This window comes from Siphateles boraxobius, unplaced genomic scaffold (genome assembly GCF_051911475.1).
Source record: "Siphateles boraxobius isolate OS27281-9 unplaced genomic scaffold, OSU_SipBor_1 18, whole genome shotgun sequence".
Classification (NCBI taxonomy): domain Eukaryota; kingdom Metazoa; phylum Chordata; class Actinopteri; order Cypriniformes; family Leuciscidae; genus Siphateles; species Siphateles boraxobius.
Window position 1 is genome coordinate 6,657,702 of NW_027508788.1, and position 19,233 is coordinate 6,676,934.

Genomic DNA, 19,233 nt, shown 5'->3' on the forward strand with positions numbered 1-19,233 from the left:
GTGCTTAGTGTTGTACTCTTCTTTTGAGAATATTTTATAAACACCACAGCTAATAAAAATGTGCTTCAAATAAAATTCCAATCTTAAAATACATTAAGTAAATGCAGTGTTTTTTTAAAATATATTTTGTACAATAGTATATATAATGAAATATAAATAACTAAAATGTACTTATCTTAAAATCTACAGTATATTAACAATTATATAATTTTGTAATATATTTAAAAATCCATCTGAAAATATATTTTTGCCGTATGGGGTCCACGACACAAACCAAGTAAAATAAGTGTTCACAGAGACTTAATAAAAAAAAAACATGCCCGTGTTTTGCTACAATAATATAATAATAATAATAATATTCTCAATGGAGCTGCAGTAAATGTACAGTATTAATGGCACCTCTTAAATATGTGCTAAGAAGAAATTAGAAGAAACTTAGAAGAAATGGAAAATAAGAACAGAAGGTGGAAAAACAACAGCTAGAAATTGAGAACTCGGGACAGGACAACAAAGTGAGAAATCAAAATTTTATTGAAAGGTAGCAGAGGGGTAGGATAAAGGAGTGGAAAATCAGATACCTTTACTGTACAAAGAAAGAATACATAGAGGATGTTCAGCTAAGCATTGACTGAAATAAAGTGGCTTCAGCAAATCTCTATAAAAGACTATTTTCACGCTATATGTCTACAGTTCACGTGAAAAGAAGAACAGGGTAAAAACGTACACTACCTTCACTGTCCTCTCATCAAACCTAGCTTTACAAAATGTAATCTATTTGATCTTTCCTGAGATCAAATGTCTACAAAGAGAAAGAGCAGTTAATCAATCTCCCTTCAAGGAATTCAGAACACAGTGAATATGTGTGTTGCGTGCAAAACAGAAAGCGTCATTGTGCAGCAAAAATGAAATCCAGCTCCGTCTAAGACAGAGGTTAGATCACCTTGTGACTGTACCGTGCCATTTTATTTCAACCTTGCCTCACATAATGTCATGTCCGACTTCACTTCACGGTGACGACTGAGGTGCTGTGAATGGACTCCATGACGGCAGTCAGACGGCTACACAGATCATGGGGGGAGTTCCTCACTTTGGGGGGCTCCTTCAGCACCACCATTTCTGCAGAACAGTCCAAGACTCTGGGCAGGAATTCGCTGAGCTTATCCTGAAGAGAATCTGAATAACAGACAAATATAAACAACAACAACACAAGCTAAGAATGTTATCGAAATAGTCTATTTAAAAAAATAGCTTTGTTCCCACCATCCATGTCCTGCCCCAGGTAAGAGCACCAGCAATTCCTGATCAGCTCTATTACATCCAAATCCTCTTGGCTGACACTGTCTCTGACCATGAGGTGCATGCAAGGGATGACACACTCGTTCATGATGGTCACTCCCTCTGCCACGTCATTTTCATCTTGACTTTTAAAGAGTGCGGATGCGTTCTCATTCAGCTCCTGCAGGGTGTAACACGTTCACAGAAGTTTCATGATGTTAAAATATACAGTCCCAGTCAAAAGTTTCTCATGAGCCTAAAGTAGTGCTTAAATAGTTGAAATTAGTTATGAAGACAGACATAAATTGTGCCTAAATACGTATATATGAATGTCTTTACAATACACTACCATTTGGGATCAGTGAGATTTAAAAAAAGATAGAAAGAATTGAATACTTTTATTCAGCAAGGATGCTGTAAATTGATAAAGGCATTTATAACGTTACAAAAGATTAACTTTCTATTCATCAAAGAATTCTGAAAAAAAAATGTATCACAGTTTCCACTAAAATACTAAGCAGTACAACTGTTTTCAATATTGATAATAATCAGAAATGTTTCTTAAGCATCAGATCAGCATTTTAGAATGATTTCTGATAGATTATGTGACACTGAATGTAATGATGCTGAAAAATTCAGCTTTGCCATTACAGGAATAAATTACACTTTAAAATATATTCAATAGAAAACGTTATATTAAATAATATTTCACAATATTGCTGTTTTTACTGTATTTTTGATCCAGTGTGGATCAAAAATGGTAAGAGACTTTAAAAAAAACAAAAAAACATACCGACCCAAACTTTTGAATGGTAATGTATGTTTTGGATTATTAAAGCAGACATACTTTCAGACACTTTCTCCTGTAAAGTGCTATAAGCGACTGATCCACTCCTTTCTTCTCTCCTTTCCTAAGCAGGGCTGAGTTGTCCTGGTGTGCATGTGCGAGATAATTCAGAGCTTCTCTTGTCCTGCAATGGAAAAAATCAATGCTGTAGACTTAGAGACTCTTCAATACAATGCACAGACCCTTTCTGGTATTCATGAGTATACATACTTTCCATTCTGATACAGCTCGAGACCTGTCAACAGGTAGGCAAACACCGTCTTGAACATGCTGTAGTCATCCTGCCATTGCTGGGAGGAGAGGGAAGAAAATACAGTTTGAAATGATCAAATACATGCAATAAGTGTCATATGCTCACCAAGGCTGCTTTATTTGATCAAAAATACAGTAAAAGCGGAAATATTGTGAGATATTATTACAATTTAAAATAACTATTTTATACTTTAATAAATTCTTTTAAAATGTAATTTATTCCTGTGATGGCAAAGCTGAATTTCCAGCATCATTACTCAAATGATCCTTCAGAAATCATTCTAACATGCTGATTTGGCGCTCAAGAAACATTTCTTATTATTATCAATGTTAAAGATTGTTGTGCTGCTCAAGGCTTTTGTGGAATTCGTAATAAATTGTTTGAGTTCAGTTCATTAAAACAGCATTAAATCTTGTAACATTTTAAATGTCTTTACAGCCACTTTTGATCAATTTAATGCATCCATACTAAATAAAAGTATTAATTTTTTTTTTAATCGTACTGACCCCGAACTTTTAAACAGCACTAAACATTTTAAATTAAAGAAGTAAAAAAAGAGAAGTGAGCCTTATTGGTCTTACCAAGTACTCATCCATGTCCATATCTTCTGGTTTAATCAGACGAAGTTTAGATCTGGCCTCTCTCATGATACTGATGGCCCTACAAGGGGAAAGTACCAGTTTAAATTAGTCCAATTAGTCAATATTAACTTATTCCAATAAAAAATATACTGCATTAAGTCATTGATTTGAAAGAAAATATATAGCTACCGATCATCAAAACTCAGGTTGCGGTCCGCAAACTGCTCCAGCAATGTCCTCTCAATGACACGGTTAGGGGCCTGGTTTTGGAAAAAGTAAACCAGCACATGCTGGAGTCGAGGGTCTTGCTGGGGTGTGGTCTCTTCCTGGGACAGCTCATACAATCTGGAAAATTCCTCATGGAACGCCTGATGGAGAGATCAATGCATTAGTTGATTTCCTAATATATATATATATATATATATATATATGAAGACCTCCGATGCAAAAGCCTCTAAAAGCCACCTATCAAAAATGAAATAATAATATTGAGTAAATGCTCTCCGCACATAGTATACGCTCATCAAATACTTTCACTTCAAACTCACTAAATCCCTCAGCCCATTCAGAAATGCCGGTTCTTTGGTAGAAACCTATGAGCCTGATAAAAATGTTAATATTAAACAAAAACTTTAGGTGGACTTAGAGGCTTTTGCATCTGAAGTCTTCATATATATATATATATATATATATATATATATATATATATTAGTAGTGCCATTTGTTTTGTTCTGCCACAGTTGCATTGAGCCATTTTAATTTGTATACCTTGATGAGTCCTGCTTCAGGCCCATCTTTGTCAAAAACTTGTCTTGCCTTGGCAATGGCAAAAATTACGCCCTGCATGGCTGGTGTTAGCATCATCTATTCCATTACAGATGAACAGAGGAAAATTGAAAGTTAAATTTAATTTATAAGTAGCCTCATTTTACAGTTCATGGAACCAGAAGAATGTGTTAATCATTTACCTCTTCATTGTAGCCATCTGCATCAGAGCGCACCAGAATCCTGCCTACATTGGGTATCTCTACCTCAGAAACTTCATTCTCAGGCTGCCTGCGCGTGGCCGATGCTGGGTTCTCCTCTGTGGACGAGGCCTCTGGCTCTGTCTGGCTGTCTGCTTCTGCCTCATCACTGATGACCTGCTCCTCCACCTCAACCTCTGACCTCTGAGCTCTGTCTGTAGAGGCTGAATCCGCCACAGGCTGCAGAAAAACACAGAGAAAGAGGCTGCTGAATGACTGTCAATGAACTTATTCACTTAACATAGTCAAGAGACATCTACTCATAACATCAATTTGTAGGCAAACCAGGAAGTGCAATTCACCATGGTCTCCCACAAGAATTTCTAATTGGTTTTTAAAACAGCGGAAATGCAAATCTCCGATAGTCGTCTGACCAGATAGTCGTTGTTTCCCCCCATCAAAACACTCTTTTGGCTGTCTTTAAAGAGTCTAGCGGAGATGACGATGAGCTGGACAAGGAAATGTATCATGACAACTCTCTGGAGATTTTTAGCATGGTAATGGATATGACAACGTTAATGCATTTTGTCTTGGCGGAACAGATCTGCTATGCTGCTGCTGCTGCTGATTATTGCTGCAGCAGAGCAAGTACAGGAACTTCCTGCTACCAATACATACGCCAATACTCTGCTGTGAGTATTTAAGACATACTTCTGCTACACAAATAGTATATCAATTACCCATAGCAGATTTATACAGGTGGAGCTGGGGAAGGTGGAGGGTTTTAGACAAACTCTGAAAGCGCGCTGCAAACTGCTATAGTGAATGGTAACCAGCCATTTAAAGTTGAGCAAGCAAGCTCATTGGCTGCAGATGTGACATGAACAAATCAGCTTGTGCCAAGTAGTTAACGCTGGAAATATCATCAGCTTGCATTAAAGACCCATCAGCCTGTGCCATCTAGAGTTTTACGACAGAACTAGGCATATATTTTTCCTCATTTGGTCCTTTTAATTCTTCAATACATGGACTAGTATGAATGTTTGAAAATAGTACTGCCCACTTTCTGTATGCATGACCAGATGTGGGTTTATGTACTTGAGTTATTACCATACCCCCCCCCCCCCCCCACAGCTGTTATAGAAAATTAAAACTGATAAAAATGACAAAAACAATAAAATGAAAACAGAAAATATATAAGTAAAATATTAACAAAAACTATAATAGTAAATTAATGATACTAAAATAACACTGGTGTCTGACGGATAAAACATGCAATTGCTGCAGAGTACGTTTTGTTTTCAACATTCAAAATTTATGGAAAACAAAACATATTCAAAATTCATGTTTGTGGTATGACTACATGTAATGTATGTTGTAGAATGTTGTAGAAAAATCCCTTCAAGTAATGTTAATCACCTTATTTTGCTCATAAATTGCCTTGAATGCAATATAAGACACTGACCACTAGAGGTCCTATCACTACCATTTATGACAAGGCCTAGGAAAACAAATCAGCACATTTGTGAATCAGGAGCACCAATAAAGTCAACGAGTCAAAGAGAGAAACAGCAGAGGAATAAGTCGTAAGTACAGAATCGACTTTCTAACCCCATATACTGACTCAATAATATCCAAGATTACTCTCTCTTAAGACTAGACACCAAAACACATAGCGCTTAAACAATTGCCTGTTGATAGAAGCATCAGGAACATGTTCTCCACCGGAAAGGTAGGAATCCAGTTGATCTTGATGGTGCATGCAGGAAGCACAGAGCTCAGGCTCTATTTAAAGCTCTTCTCTGACACACTGTCCCCAGCAACCCCGCATGGGACTTCAACCAAAAGACTGAGGAATGTTGGACAGCTCGCAGCTGTCTGATGAACCTTATCCCCACATCCCTTTCCAAAATGTATCCTCTTACAAAATACCAGAGCTTTGCGACACAACAGACAAAACATTAAACTTTAGGCAAGTACACAAGCACACAAATTTGTAGTAATGTAAATCCACCAATGTAAATCTACAAGTTTCTCTCCCATATAATCGCACCATAACATATAGTGATGCACATATTTGTCAAAATATACACAAACATCTTATACTGACTAACACTCTAAAAAAAAATATATATATATATAAAAAAACTTTCCTATATTGAAATTCCTGACAAATATACTAAAATGTTCATAACTCTAAAATGTATATATATATATATATATATATATATATAGAGAGAGAGAGAGAGAGAGAGAATATAGGGAGAGAGAGAGAGAGAATACAAGAATACAAATAGTATAAAGTCAATCTAATTGGTTTGCTATTTATCTATTTAAGTTACTTTATGATATGCAGTTAAAGTGAAAAATTATGTTAGATTTAATATAATGCATGTAATTTTACTTTAATATTCTATAAATTTTGGAAGTACATTTCACATGCAAAATACATGTTTTTTTAAAGTAAAAAATATAAATATAAATTGCACCATTAATTTATGGTAAAAAGGTATATTGTATTTATTAACAAGACATGTACTTAAATATAGTTTAATAAAATATTGTTGAAATTATTTGTAAATATAACATTAGAGTTTACAGTGAAAAAATGCAAAAGCTGTTCTATTCATATTTAATTTACATTTAATTTAAACGTTTATATCATTATTTCGTTAAATGGATTATTTGAGTGCTGTGTGTTTTTATAATTCTATGGCAGATTATGTAGATGAAGAGGATCGCGACCCATATGTACTGTACATAAAACCTCCAGTGCTGTGTATGTGACCTACTATTTGCACATCTCAAATAACGCTTCAACGTCCTCACCTGACTCTGATCTGGCTTCTGTTCATCTGGCTGGCCATGTGTCTGGCTACTGGTGACATCCTCCACACTTCCCTCTCCCACATTCTCACTGGGTTCTGATGATATCGCGCTGAGAGCTGCTGAATTGGCCATGGCCTCTGGTAAGGGAAAAGACATTGAAAATATACCTGCAACAGATACATGGAAAACATCTGACCTTATGAAGAAAAAATGATCTGACCTTCACTGTCCTGAGCAGGTGCTGGTGTTGAATCTGGAGGTGGTTCTTCAGACATTTCATTTGTTTGTTGTTGGGCAGGTTCTTGCTCTAGGTTTTGTGGCTCTTCTGGGACGGGTTCCTCAGTGTTAGAGGAAGTGTGTGTTTGAACTTTTGCTTCTTCACGCTGGGCTTGGCAGAACTGCTCTTCCCATTCTCTCAGCTCCTGCTGGAACCAGCGGTTATCCTCCCGAACATAACGCTTCAGGATAGCCGGGAGGGAGTCCATTCCTTTCAGAGCCTGCCCTGTCTCATCGTCTGTGTCTTCTGTCATTCATAAGACAGAAAAAATAAAATTCATGACATTATTGTGGCAAAAAGTTTCCTGAAGATAGGACAGTTCCTTATAAGGAATTTTACGAATATACATTGCTCAACATTTTTCTTGTTTGAGTCATTTCACTCAGATATACATCCCAATAGTAAAGAAAATACAATTGCAACATCCATTTTATGGCCACTTTAAAAACATTTTTTTTTGGTTACTGCATTTTTATATAAAAATGGCCGGATCCTTTGCATAATGACCAACGCAATCTACCAAGAGCAGTGCAAATTAGAGTCTGGTTTAAGACAAGCTTTTTTTGGATGGTAAATAATGGCACAAATACCAGTAATCACCTTTCATGATTCATTTAAATACTCTCCTCCCATAAATTTTGCATCTAGAAGGGAAATTCATACAAATGCATGCAATAAGGTCCGCTGCAAAAATAACCCAGTCCACGCCTTTTCAGCGCTAATTGTTCACTGCGTGTCTTTAGTAAATCCTGACACTAGTTTTTTAACACCAGAAGAGGGTTTGCACTGGAGCAAGCAGTTAGTAAATCTGGCCCTAAATGTTCCCCCGTACGTCTTATAAATATTCACAGCAATTTATCACAGAAAACATCAGGAAAATGAATCAAAATAAAAACCATTAGGAAGAGTTTTTGATGTACACAGCTTGGCAGACACTCTCTTATGCCCAAAGTGTGCCAACAAAGCTATCAACATTAATTTATGAAAGAAATCGGAGCTAAGGCCAATGCCTTAAATCAAGTGAGTGATTTGCTTCAGCAAAATCTGAGCGCATTTGCGTAATCTGAGAGGCACATGGGGAAAGTACCTGCTATGAGGTATGGTAGCTTGTCATTGATGTACATGAGGCAGTAGGCACTTGCGTTGGTCATGCCACCGTACGAGTCTCGAACAAGCTCTTCCCAGGTCGACTCTGTCACCATTACATCGTTGTACTTCAGCCAGCGTTTGTGAGCATGATCATAGATGTACGCCCAATAATGGCCAGCGGAGGCCTGTCCCTCATGGACAAGCACAGCGTGTAGTCTGTAGGGCACCTGGAAGCATCAAATATGAAGTCAGGGTTCATTGAGGTGTCATGCAAATTTCTTGAAAGGGCTCAGTCAATATTAAAGTACCAACGAGTGTTCAGGATATAGACTTTACCTGACACAGACTGTTATCTGAGTACATGCCCTCCAGGGCCTGGCTGACCTTGTCAATGCTGGCTTTCAGCTCTGCACACAGGGACAGAACACAGATCAATACACTGCGCCTGAGGCCAGGATCCTGATACAGTCACAAACGCATTAGGATAACTGATAATGATGGCCTTCAGAATAGAAAAATTAAAATGCACATTATAGCTCAGGTCCAAAACCTAGTGAGTTGCCTCACTGACAACATAGGCAGTTTTCTTCAGTGGCAACTGGCAACAAGAACTGTGTCAAACAAATAGCGCTAGGCACGCAAAGTGCATGTGAGACACAAGTTAATTTCAATACTGGCGACACAATATAATAAAAGCATAAATATATAAAGCACATCGTTTTCAATTTTAGGTAAAATAGTCAATTTTTAATTGTTTAAAAGCATTTATATAAATTCAGTACTAAATACAGTTTATTAAACTATCCGCCATTTTGAATTTATATTTTTACAGATTTGATTTGCATTCGATGAAGAACTTCTCAACTGTTAAAAATAGTAGACTCTGTTATCAAGTATGTGTGTAGTACAATCTGCCATGTTGTCATCTAAAAATGTAGATGACACCAATAATGAACAGGACGACATTTCTCCTGTAGCTTCATGGGATAGTAACAAATGTCTATAGTGTCAGATGTCCACTTTAAAATCTCAGTGTTGAAAACAGTCGTGCTGGAGATTGTGATACATTTATGCATGTTTCTTTGACGAATATAAAGTTCAATACATCAGCATTTATTTGAATTAAAAATGTTTTTGTAATATTTATAAATGTCTTTACTGTCACATTTGATCAATTTACATTTTTTCTTAATCACTTTGGCACATTTTTCGAAACTGCAGCTCAACTGTCACAACTGTTTGCTAGAACATCAGAACTCTATTGCATGTCTGCTAAATGTAGTAACTCACCCAAAACATTTAAATCATGCTTCAAAAATCTAGTTAATGTGTGAATAAATTGGCCAATACCACCAAAATAAAAAGTATTTTTGTCATCGTGTGAGCCACACTGGTCAAAAATGTTTAGCTGTTTTTTCACCATGGAAACATTTGTTATATACAAATTTCATGGTTTTTTTCTACTTTTTTGTTGACACTGACACGCTTCTGTACTATACATTACATATATGTCAGTTTTGTCTCGCTGAATGCTCTTGTGTATGACACTGAGCTTTTTAGACACAGATTTCAACCGTAGGAAAACATTTAATAGGAAAAGTCAATACTGTAGTACACAAAAAGAAAATGTATATGTTTCTTACATATCTTCCTATTGCTCTTCCATGACAAGCAACTGTGAATTTTCAGTTTAAGTGTAACACATTTCTACAAAAAAAAATGTACCGAATAATACAAATGTATTTATACAGAGTTTTATATTTAGGGTTTTGACATTCCTCCATGTGCAAAAATGGTAGTGATTGTGCTGTACAAGCTCCATATACAGTATATGCCTTCAAACTTGATTGGTTGATTGGTGAAATTGTGATTCTTATTTCATTACAATGGAAGGCCATTTGCTAATTTAGCAGGAATTACAAACATTCGATGTCAGATATTGATGGAATATACATGCATGTCTGACAGATTTTGACTACTGAATGGATAATTTTGCATGTGATGGCTCACACGATGAAAGACTGTTTAGAAGATGTGAAGAGTTTGACAGTTTCATTGAGAATCAACTCATCAGTTTTGCCATGTGCATTTAGTTATTGTGCAAATTGTAAAAAAAAAGTACTTACTCTTTTGCACACATGTGCCAAAACACATGCAATTTGCTTAAATCACTGAGAAATTCAAATCTGATGTGAACACGAAACTAATTATTCAGAAATCTGAACTTATTGTTTTGGAAAAAAAAATCTCATTTGAAAATTGAGCCAAAGTAACTAAGAAAAACTGTAATGCCTTCCTGAATAAAAGTTTTAATTTATTTACGAAATACTTACTGACCCCAAACTTTTGAACGGCAAATCAGCATATTGATAAATAAATGCCTAAGTTACCTTTTAGAACAGTCTACGCATCGCAACTAGAATGCACCTATGACATCTTAAAGAAAAAAAAGGCTTTAAAAAACCCCATTGATTCAAGCTTAAGGGGAAAAACAACCTTCACTAAGTGAAGGATCTACCGTTTATGGTGTTCTCAACTTCTGCTCTCCAGCGCTGTAAGCAGCCCTTGACGAAGTACAGCTCCTCCTCGGTCACGCTGTGGGGGGCTGGTTGCAGTGGCATCTCCATGGGGTGTCTGCACTGAGTAAAAGGCTTGTGTATGGGAGTTCTCTGTGTGGCTGTCTGCGGGCACCCCGAACCATCTGACGAGCCAGCATCATCTGGTTCTGTCTGACTACAGCAAGCAATTAAACATTTAGAGGAGGACAAACACAGAAAAGGGCACACAGCCGATGAATAAGAACACAGGAAAGCGAGCCTTGCCTGCTGTCACCTGAGCTGGGTTCTGTGTGTACGGGAGGGTTTGTAGGTACCGGCGAGGCTGGAGACACATTTGTGGGTTTCGTGGTGGCAAACTCCAGCACATACTGCAACATGTCTGCCAGGGGGTATTTGGTTGGCCCTGAGCCATAGTTTTTATATCTTTGAAAAAGAAAGTCATAGTTTTTATCTTCAAAATTGAAAAATAAACCCCAAAGAACAACATTAAGATATTACTCTGTTGACCATGATTTGACCTCTATATGGTTTTTGAACACACCCCTCAAGTTTCTGCTGCAGAACTGTTAACTGGTCCTTGAGTCTCTTGACCTCTCCTCTTCTACCATGGGTCTGATCAACATTTTTATGAAGGTATCTGCACATACAAAATTGTAATTTACCATTGATTTGATTAGATGGATGAATGGATGGATGGGTAGATAGATGGATGGATGGGATGGGTAGACAGACAGATGGACGGACAGACAGACAGACAAGATGGATGGATGGATGGATAGATAGATCTTAACCTGTCCATATAGATCACTTGGGGAAACTCCAGTTTTTTGTGTATTTTTTCTGGTCGCCCTAAAGACTGATTGAACTCAAATCTGGACAGCTCAAAAGTCAATACTGGTGGCAGCTTGGAGAACCACCTCTGGAAAAAAATACATACTTGAATTCATAAAAGTAGCATGTGCATACTTCAGAATAATAATTTAATAAATAACAGGAGTCCATATATTTGCATCTGGAAAAACTGACCTCCTGGCCAGAGGAGATCGTCTGATCTGAATGAAGGGACTCAATCTCTGCTTCAACCATGGCGCCCTCCAAACATTCGTCCAAATTGTTGAAGCCGTTCACTTGCAGAGGGTATTGTCCAAACTGCTCAATGTTGGACACAATCTTTTCTGCACACAATTAAACAACTATAATCAATGAGAGTGATAAACACAGAATAACTACAGGAGAAATTTCATTATCTTACCTTCATGAAGTCTTTCAGCTACAAATGTACCATAAAACAGCTGGACCATTGGGTTGTTTTGTTTATCCTCTGGGTTACTGAAAATAAAATCTGCCATGTTTTATTGTGGGGATAAAAAAAATTCCTGGCAAGTACATTAGCAACCAGATATGCTATAGGGTAATTATTCATCATTCTTCAACAAATGCCACACTCATTACCATTTATTAATTAACCCTCCACAGCAAGATGTTGCCTCAGGGTAACAAACACATTTTCTTCATCTTGCAAACACATGATGCATATAAAATGGCAATAAAATGATTTTAAATAAACCATTAAAAGCTTTTCTTGGTCTCACTATTATTTAAATACATCTTAATTTTCCACCCATCAAAAATATCATTCACATTTCTTAGTGAGTAGTTCATTTTAAAACAATTTATGATGAATTGCTTTAATGTGTTTGTTGACCCCTACAACAAAAACAAAACAATATGAAACTGGAATGGATTATGGATGCAGTGGATAGGGATGCAGCACTACAGAATATTAGATGCATATCAAATTATTTTTATATATTTTTTGTATTAAATTTTGTTATGCTTTTACATGCATTTAAAAATGCTTTTATAATTCATTCAATAAAGGGTTAAATAAATCCTTTCAAGCATTACAATTTAGTCACTCTCACTTTATCATACACTATTATTATTTATGATTTATGAACTTACGTTCCGTTAGCAGCCAGCTGGAACGCGTCTTCGAGCCAGTCAAGCAACTTGTGTGTGAATTCACTGACATCCTATAATAAGCAACCTTAAAATAAACATTGTTTTCCAAGAATATAGCACAGTCTCTATTAAGAAGAAGCTCTTATATAGCTTCATAAACTGTTGTGAATGGTAAACATTTCAAGACATCTTTTATTAGTGCATCATTTGCAACTGTTTCATTTTAAAATTAGCCCCTGATATAACAGCTGTGAATCTTATCATTCAAATGATGTACCTGTTGTGCCTCACTGGTTCTGAACGCATCCCTGAGAAGCTCGACTGCTGCAGAGGGGTCTACAAACCTACGGTTTGAGCCCACCATCAGAGCAAACAGGCAACGCAGCTCCTGCATGAAGGCAATGTTTCTTTTCTCCTGCAGCAGAAATATAGTCAGAATAATCCAGATAGTCTTTTAGATCTGCTATTGATGCTGAGCTATATTTGAATACTGGTGTCAAGGCAGACAAGAAGAGAACAATAACTTACATTACATTTTAATTTAACATGTAATATACCCACAACATTCAATACAACACTTGGTTACACTTCAATAGTCTATTTTAAACACTTTGCTGACTATAAGTAACTTTGCAACTACATTTCAACTAACTCTCATTAGAGTTTTAGTAGACTGTACACTGTACAATAAAGTTGCTACCGTAATTTTTTTTAAGTACAATCAACTAACATTTACATTCAACTTACAATCAACTTACAATCAACAATTACATTAAACTGTAATAACATATAACTTATTGATCATATAGTGTGAATTGTAAAAAAACAAATCTTCATGATTCGTTATCACAATTTTTTTTTAATCTTTAGCCAAATCCACTTAGATAATTAATGTGGTTCAGATAACAATATTTTGAGTTTCTAGACTGTTATGGTTAGCTGTCAGGGTTCAGGGTAGTAGAATAAGTTGATATGTAGTTGCAAAGTTACTTATAGTTAATAGAATGTCCAAAGTGGACCATTGAAATGAAGTGTTACCCAACATTCCCAACAAAGACTAAAAGATAGTCACGCTCATCTGGCAGATTACTCACTGAATGACTCTTGCATTTCTCCAGCACACGCTCAGACAGGCAGTAGTTGAGCACCAGTCTACGGAAGACCGGTAGGTGGAACAGAGACTAAAAACAAGAGAATTTCATTTTTTTTGGTCCCATTAGCTCTCTTCCCAGCATGCACTAGGCCATGAACAGTTCCTTTATTTGACCACTTGTCAGTTTTACAATTGACACAGTTGTTGCTGATTTTGTTGTCATGTGTAGTAAAGTCTTGTCTTGTAAGGTCAGGGTGCATTTGTTCTTCATAAAAAGTAACATTTCTTATTATTATCAATGTTGACAACGGCTGTGCTGCTTAATATTTTTGTGGAAACGATGATAGATTTTTTTCAGGATTCTTTAATGATGATTGGAAAGTTACAGCATTTATTTGAAATAGAAAACTTTTGTAACAAAGTAAAAGTCTTTACTGTCTCTTTGGATCAATTTAATGCAATCTTACCACCCCCAAACCTTTGAACGATAATATTTGTACTAGAGATATTCATTTCCATGCTGGGACTGTTTTCAAATGACATCATTAAACTGCATTACGTTACATATTAACGAAAGATTGTTTGTTACTTATCTATAGGCCATAAACTCACTCCATGAGTTCATGCCTCTCTTTATCATCAAAACAATGCTCTATTTAATTAGCTCAGACATCTATCAATATCAGTGAAGGCTTATATTTCAACACAGACATCTGAGAAGCCTCGCAAAAATTCAGTCTGGTAATGGATATAATAAAATTACAGCTCTGAGACACTTCTGCAGTCAGGAACAAAAAAAAATAAAAAATAAAAAAACAGACATTCCATCTGATCTTCTCTATTCTCCAGTCATTAGCAACACCGCTAATGTAATTGGCACAATATGATCCGATCATATACTAAAAGGTCAGACGAGAACACTTACAGCAGTGCTTTTGTTTTCGAATTCGATTTCTCAAACAGTCTGTTAAAATGAAGAAGTATAGCACTCACAATTACCTTTTACAATTCTACATATATGAAACTCATCCTAAACGGGAAGCTTGCATGCAATCAAAAAAACAATAGCACAACAATCTAATTTTGCTGGAAATTTTTCCTATTCTATCGTCTCAAAGCAAAAGTGGTGATTAAAAACTCCACACACCTGAATGACAGCACTGAACCAGCAGGTATTTCCTACATTACGGATGCCCACGGGACAGTCCTCCTGTCGGATCCAGTCAGCGGGGCTGCAGCTCTCTCCAGATGCCTCACACCTCTTCCTTTTCATGCGGGCCGCATTCTCTTCTGCACTAACCTCAAGAGCCCTAGAGTAGAAATAGGAGTGGGTGAGACAGTCAAGACCAGAGTCTGATAGTCACTGCTGTGCCCATGATTCTTAAATTCACAGAAATCACTATTGTGTAGGGGAGAAAGGGGAAATTGTAAAGCTCTAAATTGGTTCATTCACACTCAGGTTTGAGTGATTCTCTCTCTCTCTCTCTGCAGGGAAAAAAGAGTTTAAGCTAAGGATGTTAAAACTTTGTCTTTAAATTATTTAGAGAAATGATTTTTTGGGTTGTCCATGAATGTCCTTCTGTTTTGATGCCTTTGAGTTTAAAAATTCTTCAGGTTGTTGGTTAAAAGTTAACATAAATGATTTTGGAGGTAACATTAACATTAATTGTAGTATGCATGGCATTAAAATTGAATTTAAAACTGAACAGATAAAAAAAATGAAATCCTTTAAAGCACATTATAAACATTACATCATCAAAATGTTGAGCTGAAGGAATGTTTTAGACTTTGTCAGCTGATCAATACATATTTGTAGAGATTTAAAAATGGTAATTTACTTAATGTATTTTTTATAATGTATTTTTAAATTTGTTACAGTTAAAAAAGTACTATATAATAGTGAAATAATAGTGTATAACAGAAACGGAAATAATCTATAATAGAAATAGAAATAATATATAACAGTGAAAATCATTCATTACTATTAAAATGTATTAAAGCAAAGATATAACTTCAAGGAGTGCTCTTATTTGAGATTCAGCGTGTTAATATAATCAACTATTACAATTTTCCCCAACCACTGTTAAAATCAACTATTTCTAGTATTTGATCCAGTATTATAATATGATCTAGTCCTTTTGATTATAAGTTGATTATAACTTCTGGCACAAGTGAGTGACAGACACTACGTTTCAAAAGTTTGGGGTAGCTAAGAAATGTTTTTGAAAAAAAGTCTCTAACGTTCACCAAGGCTGCATTATTTGATCAAAAACATAGTAACGACATTAATACTGTGAAATATCATTAGAATTATTTTCAAAATTAATAATTAATATAATAATTAATAAGTTTAAAATTCAATTTATTATTGTGATGGCAAAGCTGATTTTTTCAGCAGTGTCACAACCCTTCAGAAATATCCTTTTATTAAATGTAGGATTCTTTGATGAATAAATACTTCAAAAGAATAGCATTTATTTGAAATATACATCTTTTGTAACATTATAAATGTCGTTAATGTCACTTTTGATCAATTGAATGTGTCCTGGCTAAATAAAGGTATTAATATCTCTTGACAAATGAATAAATAAATCTCACAGACCCCATACTTAAAAAGATAGTGTACTTTTGGCACACATTTTTATGATGTCAAAAGGAGATGACTTGTACATTTGTAGCAGTCTATGAGTTTATGAAGAAAAGTGTCAAAATGTTACAATTGCCCCAGTCTACCCTATCAGGACTGAACCTGTGCAGCTCTCTGCGCTCTGCTTCAGCCTGCTGTGACTCCTGAAGACTGAGCTCAATGGCGGTCTGCAGATCGTCTTTAGCAGAACCTGAGAACAATTCCAGTTACAGAAATAAATATCACGGCATTATGACTGCTATATTAATCCATTCATCTTTGGAAAATGTGATGACATGAAAGTCATTTTCAGCCCACCATTCTGTGCATTGGATGTGTTCCTCTCATTGTTGGCATTAGTGGGTTCTTCGGGGATGTGCTCCTCCTCTGTGGGCTGGCTGGTCAGACGCCCAATGGCATGAGTGATGTCACCCTGGCTAGCCTAGATAAAGAGTTTTCTTGCAATTAGTTATCATTAGTGGAATACAAAAGAACATGAGTTCGGGCATTAAATATTTAGCTTTAAGGTCATCAGACATACATGCTTTGTTTTAGTACCACATCGGGGACACCCAACCCTCACAGATAAAAGTAAGGGAAACTCTTGCACATGGTATGATTTACATATTTACAAACATTTGTCTGGCTTATTTTCTATTAATATCCATGTCAATAACATTAAATCTGCCGCTTGTGTTATAAACACACGGATAAGTGCTGCTGTGCTAAACATACGTTCAGGGCGCTCTGGAGAACCTGCAGATCCTGAATGCCAGTAATCTCTTTGAGCTGGTTAAGTAGCATTTGGCTCTGAAAAAGACAAGCAAACATGCTGTTTTTTAATTTCTGTGGATCAAAAAAATTAAATGCTTTGCCAGAGGCATATTGAGAATACTTCTGTTCGTGATAACAGGACTCACTTGAGCAATTAACTACTCAATAACAGGATCCGTTCCAGAAAAAAAAAGAGCAGGTGTGAACTGACAAGTTAAAAACAAGAATATGATATGAGATGTAATTTGCACTTGGATTTAACACCCGGCATAACCGCATCTCTGACTTAGGTGTCAAATGAGCGTGGGTTGGAGGAGTCTATAGCTGGCCTGATCAACATTTAGGAAAGTCTCCTGCATGAAAATGTCTACATCGTACATTAAATCCATATCAGATTTGATTTTTTCCAAGTACAGTATGCCTGAAAATAGGCTTTAGCATGCGCCATGTAAACGTTTAAAAAAAAGTCTTTGGCCCAGATAATAGATGCAGGAGCTACAGGACTATATAAAGAAACTCTGACAGCAGGTGGGAATGTTAGCATGGTTGTGGAGGCAGCCAGTCACCCTAGGCTGGGAGCAGGAGACATATATGGTGAGCTGGAGGCCTGTGAGCGGTACTCAGAGCTCTATTTTGGGCCTTCGACACAGATAGCGCCTGAATTTATCATGAGTTTGAGTCACACAAGAAGAAAAAAAACATACAATAATTCCTATTCATTCAGAGGATAACATTAAATATTAAATACTTAATTTAAGGTAAAGAAACTAATTTAACACATTACGAATTAAGCCCTACAAAACAGATTTCCAATCAAGATTACTATTGGAGTTTCTATCATAATCTGGAAACAATCCTAATGGGATCGAATGAAACATCTACGAATCAAACAAGTGGATAAACAGAACATTTTAAAATTAAGTTCTATTGGATTTTGTGTACTGCTTGGATTAATGATTTTTCAATAAGAAAATTCATATTAGGATCCTTCTGTAATGGTTAGGATAGAAAATTAGGATAGAAACTCCAATTGCATTTGATTAGGATTTTTAAAAAACATAATTTATAAGTTAAATGAAATTCACAGGTCTGTTAGAGTCAGTCTACCACTAAAAAACAGTTTAAATGGGAAGATATTACAGTGACAGTCATTGCTGTGTCTAGATCTCATTAACACAAGCATTGTCACAATTAGGCTATTCTAATTTGACTACATGTTCTTTAAAATACAACACACTCACCGAGTTTTCAGACGTTTCCCCATGTTCAAAATCCTCTTCAACTCTCATGGCAATAACTTGTTATATATATATAAATATATATATATTTCTCCAGATTGCTTCGCCCTGACTCCAGAGTGACCTACTCCATATGCCCACACACACACACACACACACACACAAGCGCCGCGCGGGACAAACACTCACTCAAGCGCGTGCTGGGAATCGTCGTGCGCGCGCTTGGTAGTCTACACAGAAACGAATCCTCTGTGAAAGTTTTCTAATCTAACCCACGAACCCATTAATCATAAAAGTTTCATCCAGACAGAGGTAATGTGGATTAAACGTAAATAAATAAATGGATGCCCAAAATGTATGTAACGATTTAGCCTACTAAAAAGTCATTTTCATTAATTTATGACACTGTCGCCCAGTAACTAGGGCCTACGCTATTTTTCCCCGGGAAAATATTGTTACTTTGCTAGTTAGGGTATGTAAACAAAACAATAATAAATCTATAGTAGGCCTATAACATAGCCTATTTTCGTCGGCGCCAAAATCTGTTATTTTACATATAGGCTACGCATGTTACAATGCTACTCAAAAATGTCTTACAATATCAAAGTAATTTGTTTATGGTGACACATTTTCCACACACAGCCTACTGTTGTCCCTATACACTTTGAAAAAAAAAAGAAGTAAAAAAAATATTTAGGACCAATCTACTAATAAAAAGCAATAAAAATGTTATTTAGGGTAGAGGTCTCTAGCTTGCTGCTGTTTGACAGAATAGTCTATGTGTCACTAATTTAGGGATGACTTTTATAACACCTGTTGAAAACATAAGAAAAACTTAAAATTTACATAATGCATTGCTGTTT

At 36.1% G+C, this 19,233-nt stretch overlaps 1 protein-coding gene across 2 annotated transcripts; it reads right to left on the reverse strand.

Annotated features, from left to right (window-relative positions):
- Window positions 1–513: 513 nt before the first annotated feature.
- On the reverse strand, window positions 514–18,569 carry usp28 (ubiquitin specific peptidase 28). Of its 2 annotated transcripts, XM_077233143.1 has the most exons (26): window positions 18,374–18,569; window positions 17,094–17,168; window positions 16,677–16,800; window positions 16,482–16,569; window positions 14,880–15,042; window positions 13,734–13,820; window positions 12,917–13,054; window positions 12,640–12,710; window positions 11,927–12,003; window positions 11,701–11,849; window positions 11,466–11,593; window positions 11,216–11,311; window positions 10,939–11,097; window positions 10,635–10,849; window positions 8,453–8,523; window positions 8,115–8,343; window positions 6,971–7,273; window positions 6,751–6,887; window positions 3,925–4,161; window positions 3,725–3,820; window positions 3,146–3,324; window positions 2,957–3,035; window positions 2,333–2,412; window positions 2,123–2,246; window positions 1,261–1,456; window positions 514–1,173 (listed from the first exon to the last, which is right to left on the reverse strand). In XM_077233143.1, the coding sequence occupies exons 1-26, from the start codon at window positions 18,419–18,421 to the stop codon at window positions 1,001–1,003; spliced, it is 3,522 nt and encodes a 1,173-aa protein (XP_077089258.1). In that variant the 5' UTR covers window positions 18,422–18,569; the 3' UTR covers window positions 514–1,000. The 2 variants fall into 2 exon arrangements, with proteins under 2 accessions (XP_077089258.1, XP_077089259.1); XM_077233144.1 differs by lacking the exon at window positions 18,374–18,569 and having other exon boundaries at window positions 16,466–16,569; window positions 17,094–17,123.
- Window positions 18,570–19,233: the final 664 nt, after the last annotated feature.

What these genes read in the sequence shown, in the direction of transcription:
- usp28 (XM_077233143.1), bottom strand. Translation starts at nt 18,421, where the DNA reads ATGAGAGTTGAAGAGGATTTTGAACATGGGGAAACGTCTGAAAACTCG. An exon ending in CAGATAACAGTCTGTGTCAG is followed by an intron (nt 8,344 to 8,452) that starts GTAAAGTCTATA and finishes TGATGCTTCCAG; the next exon opens with GTGCCCTACAGACTACACGC. An exon ending in CCTGGGGCAGGACATGGATG is followed by an intron (nt 1,174 to 1,260) that starts GTGGGAACAAAG and finishes TCTGTTATTCAG; the next exon opens with ATTCTCTTCAGGATAAGCTC.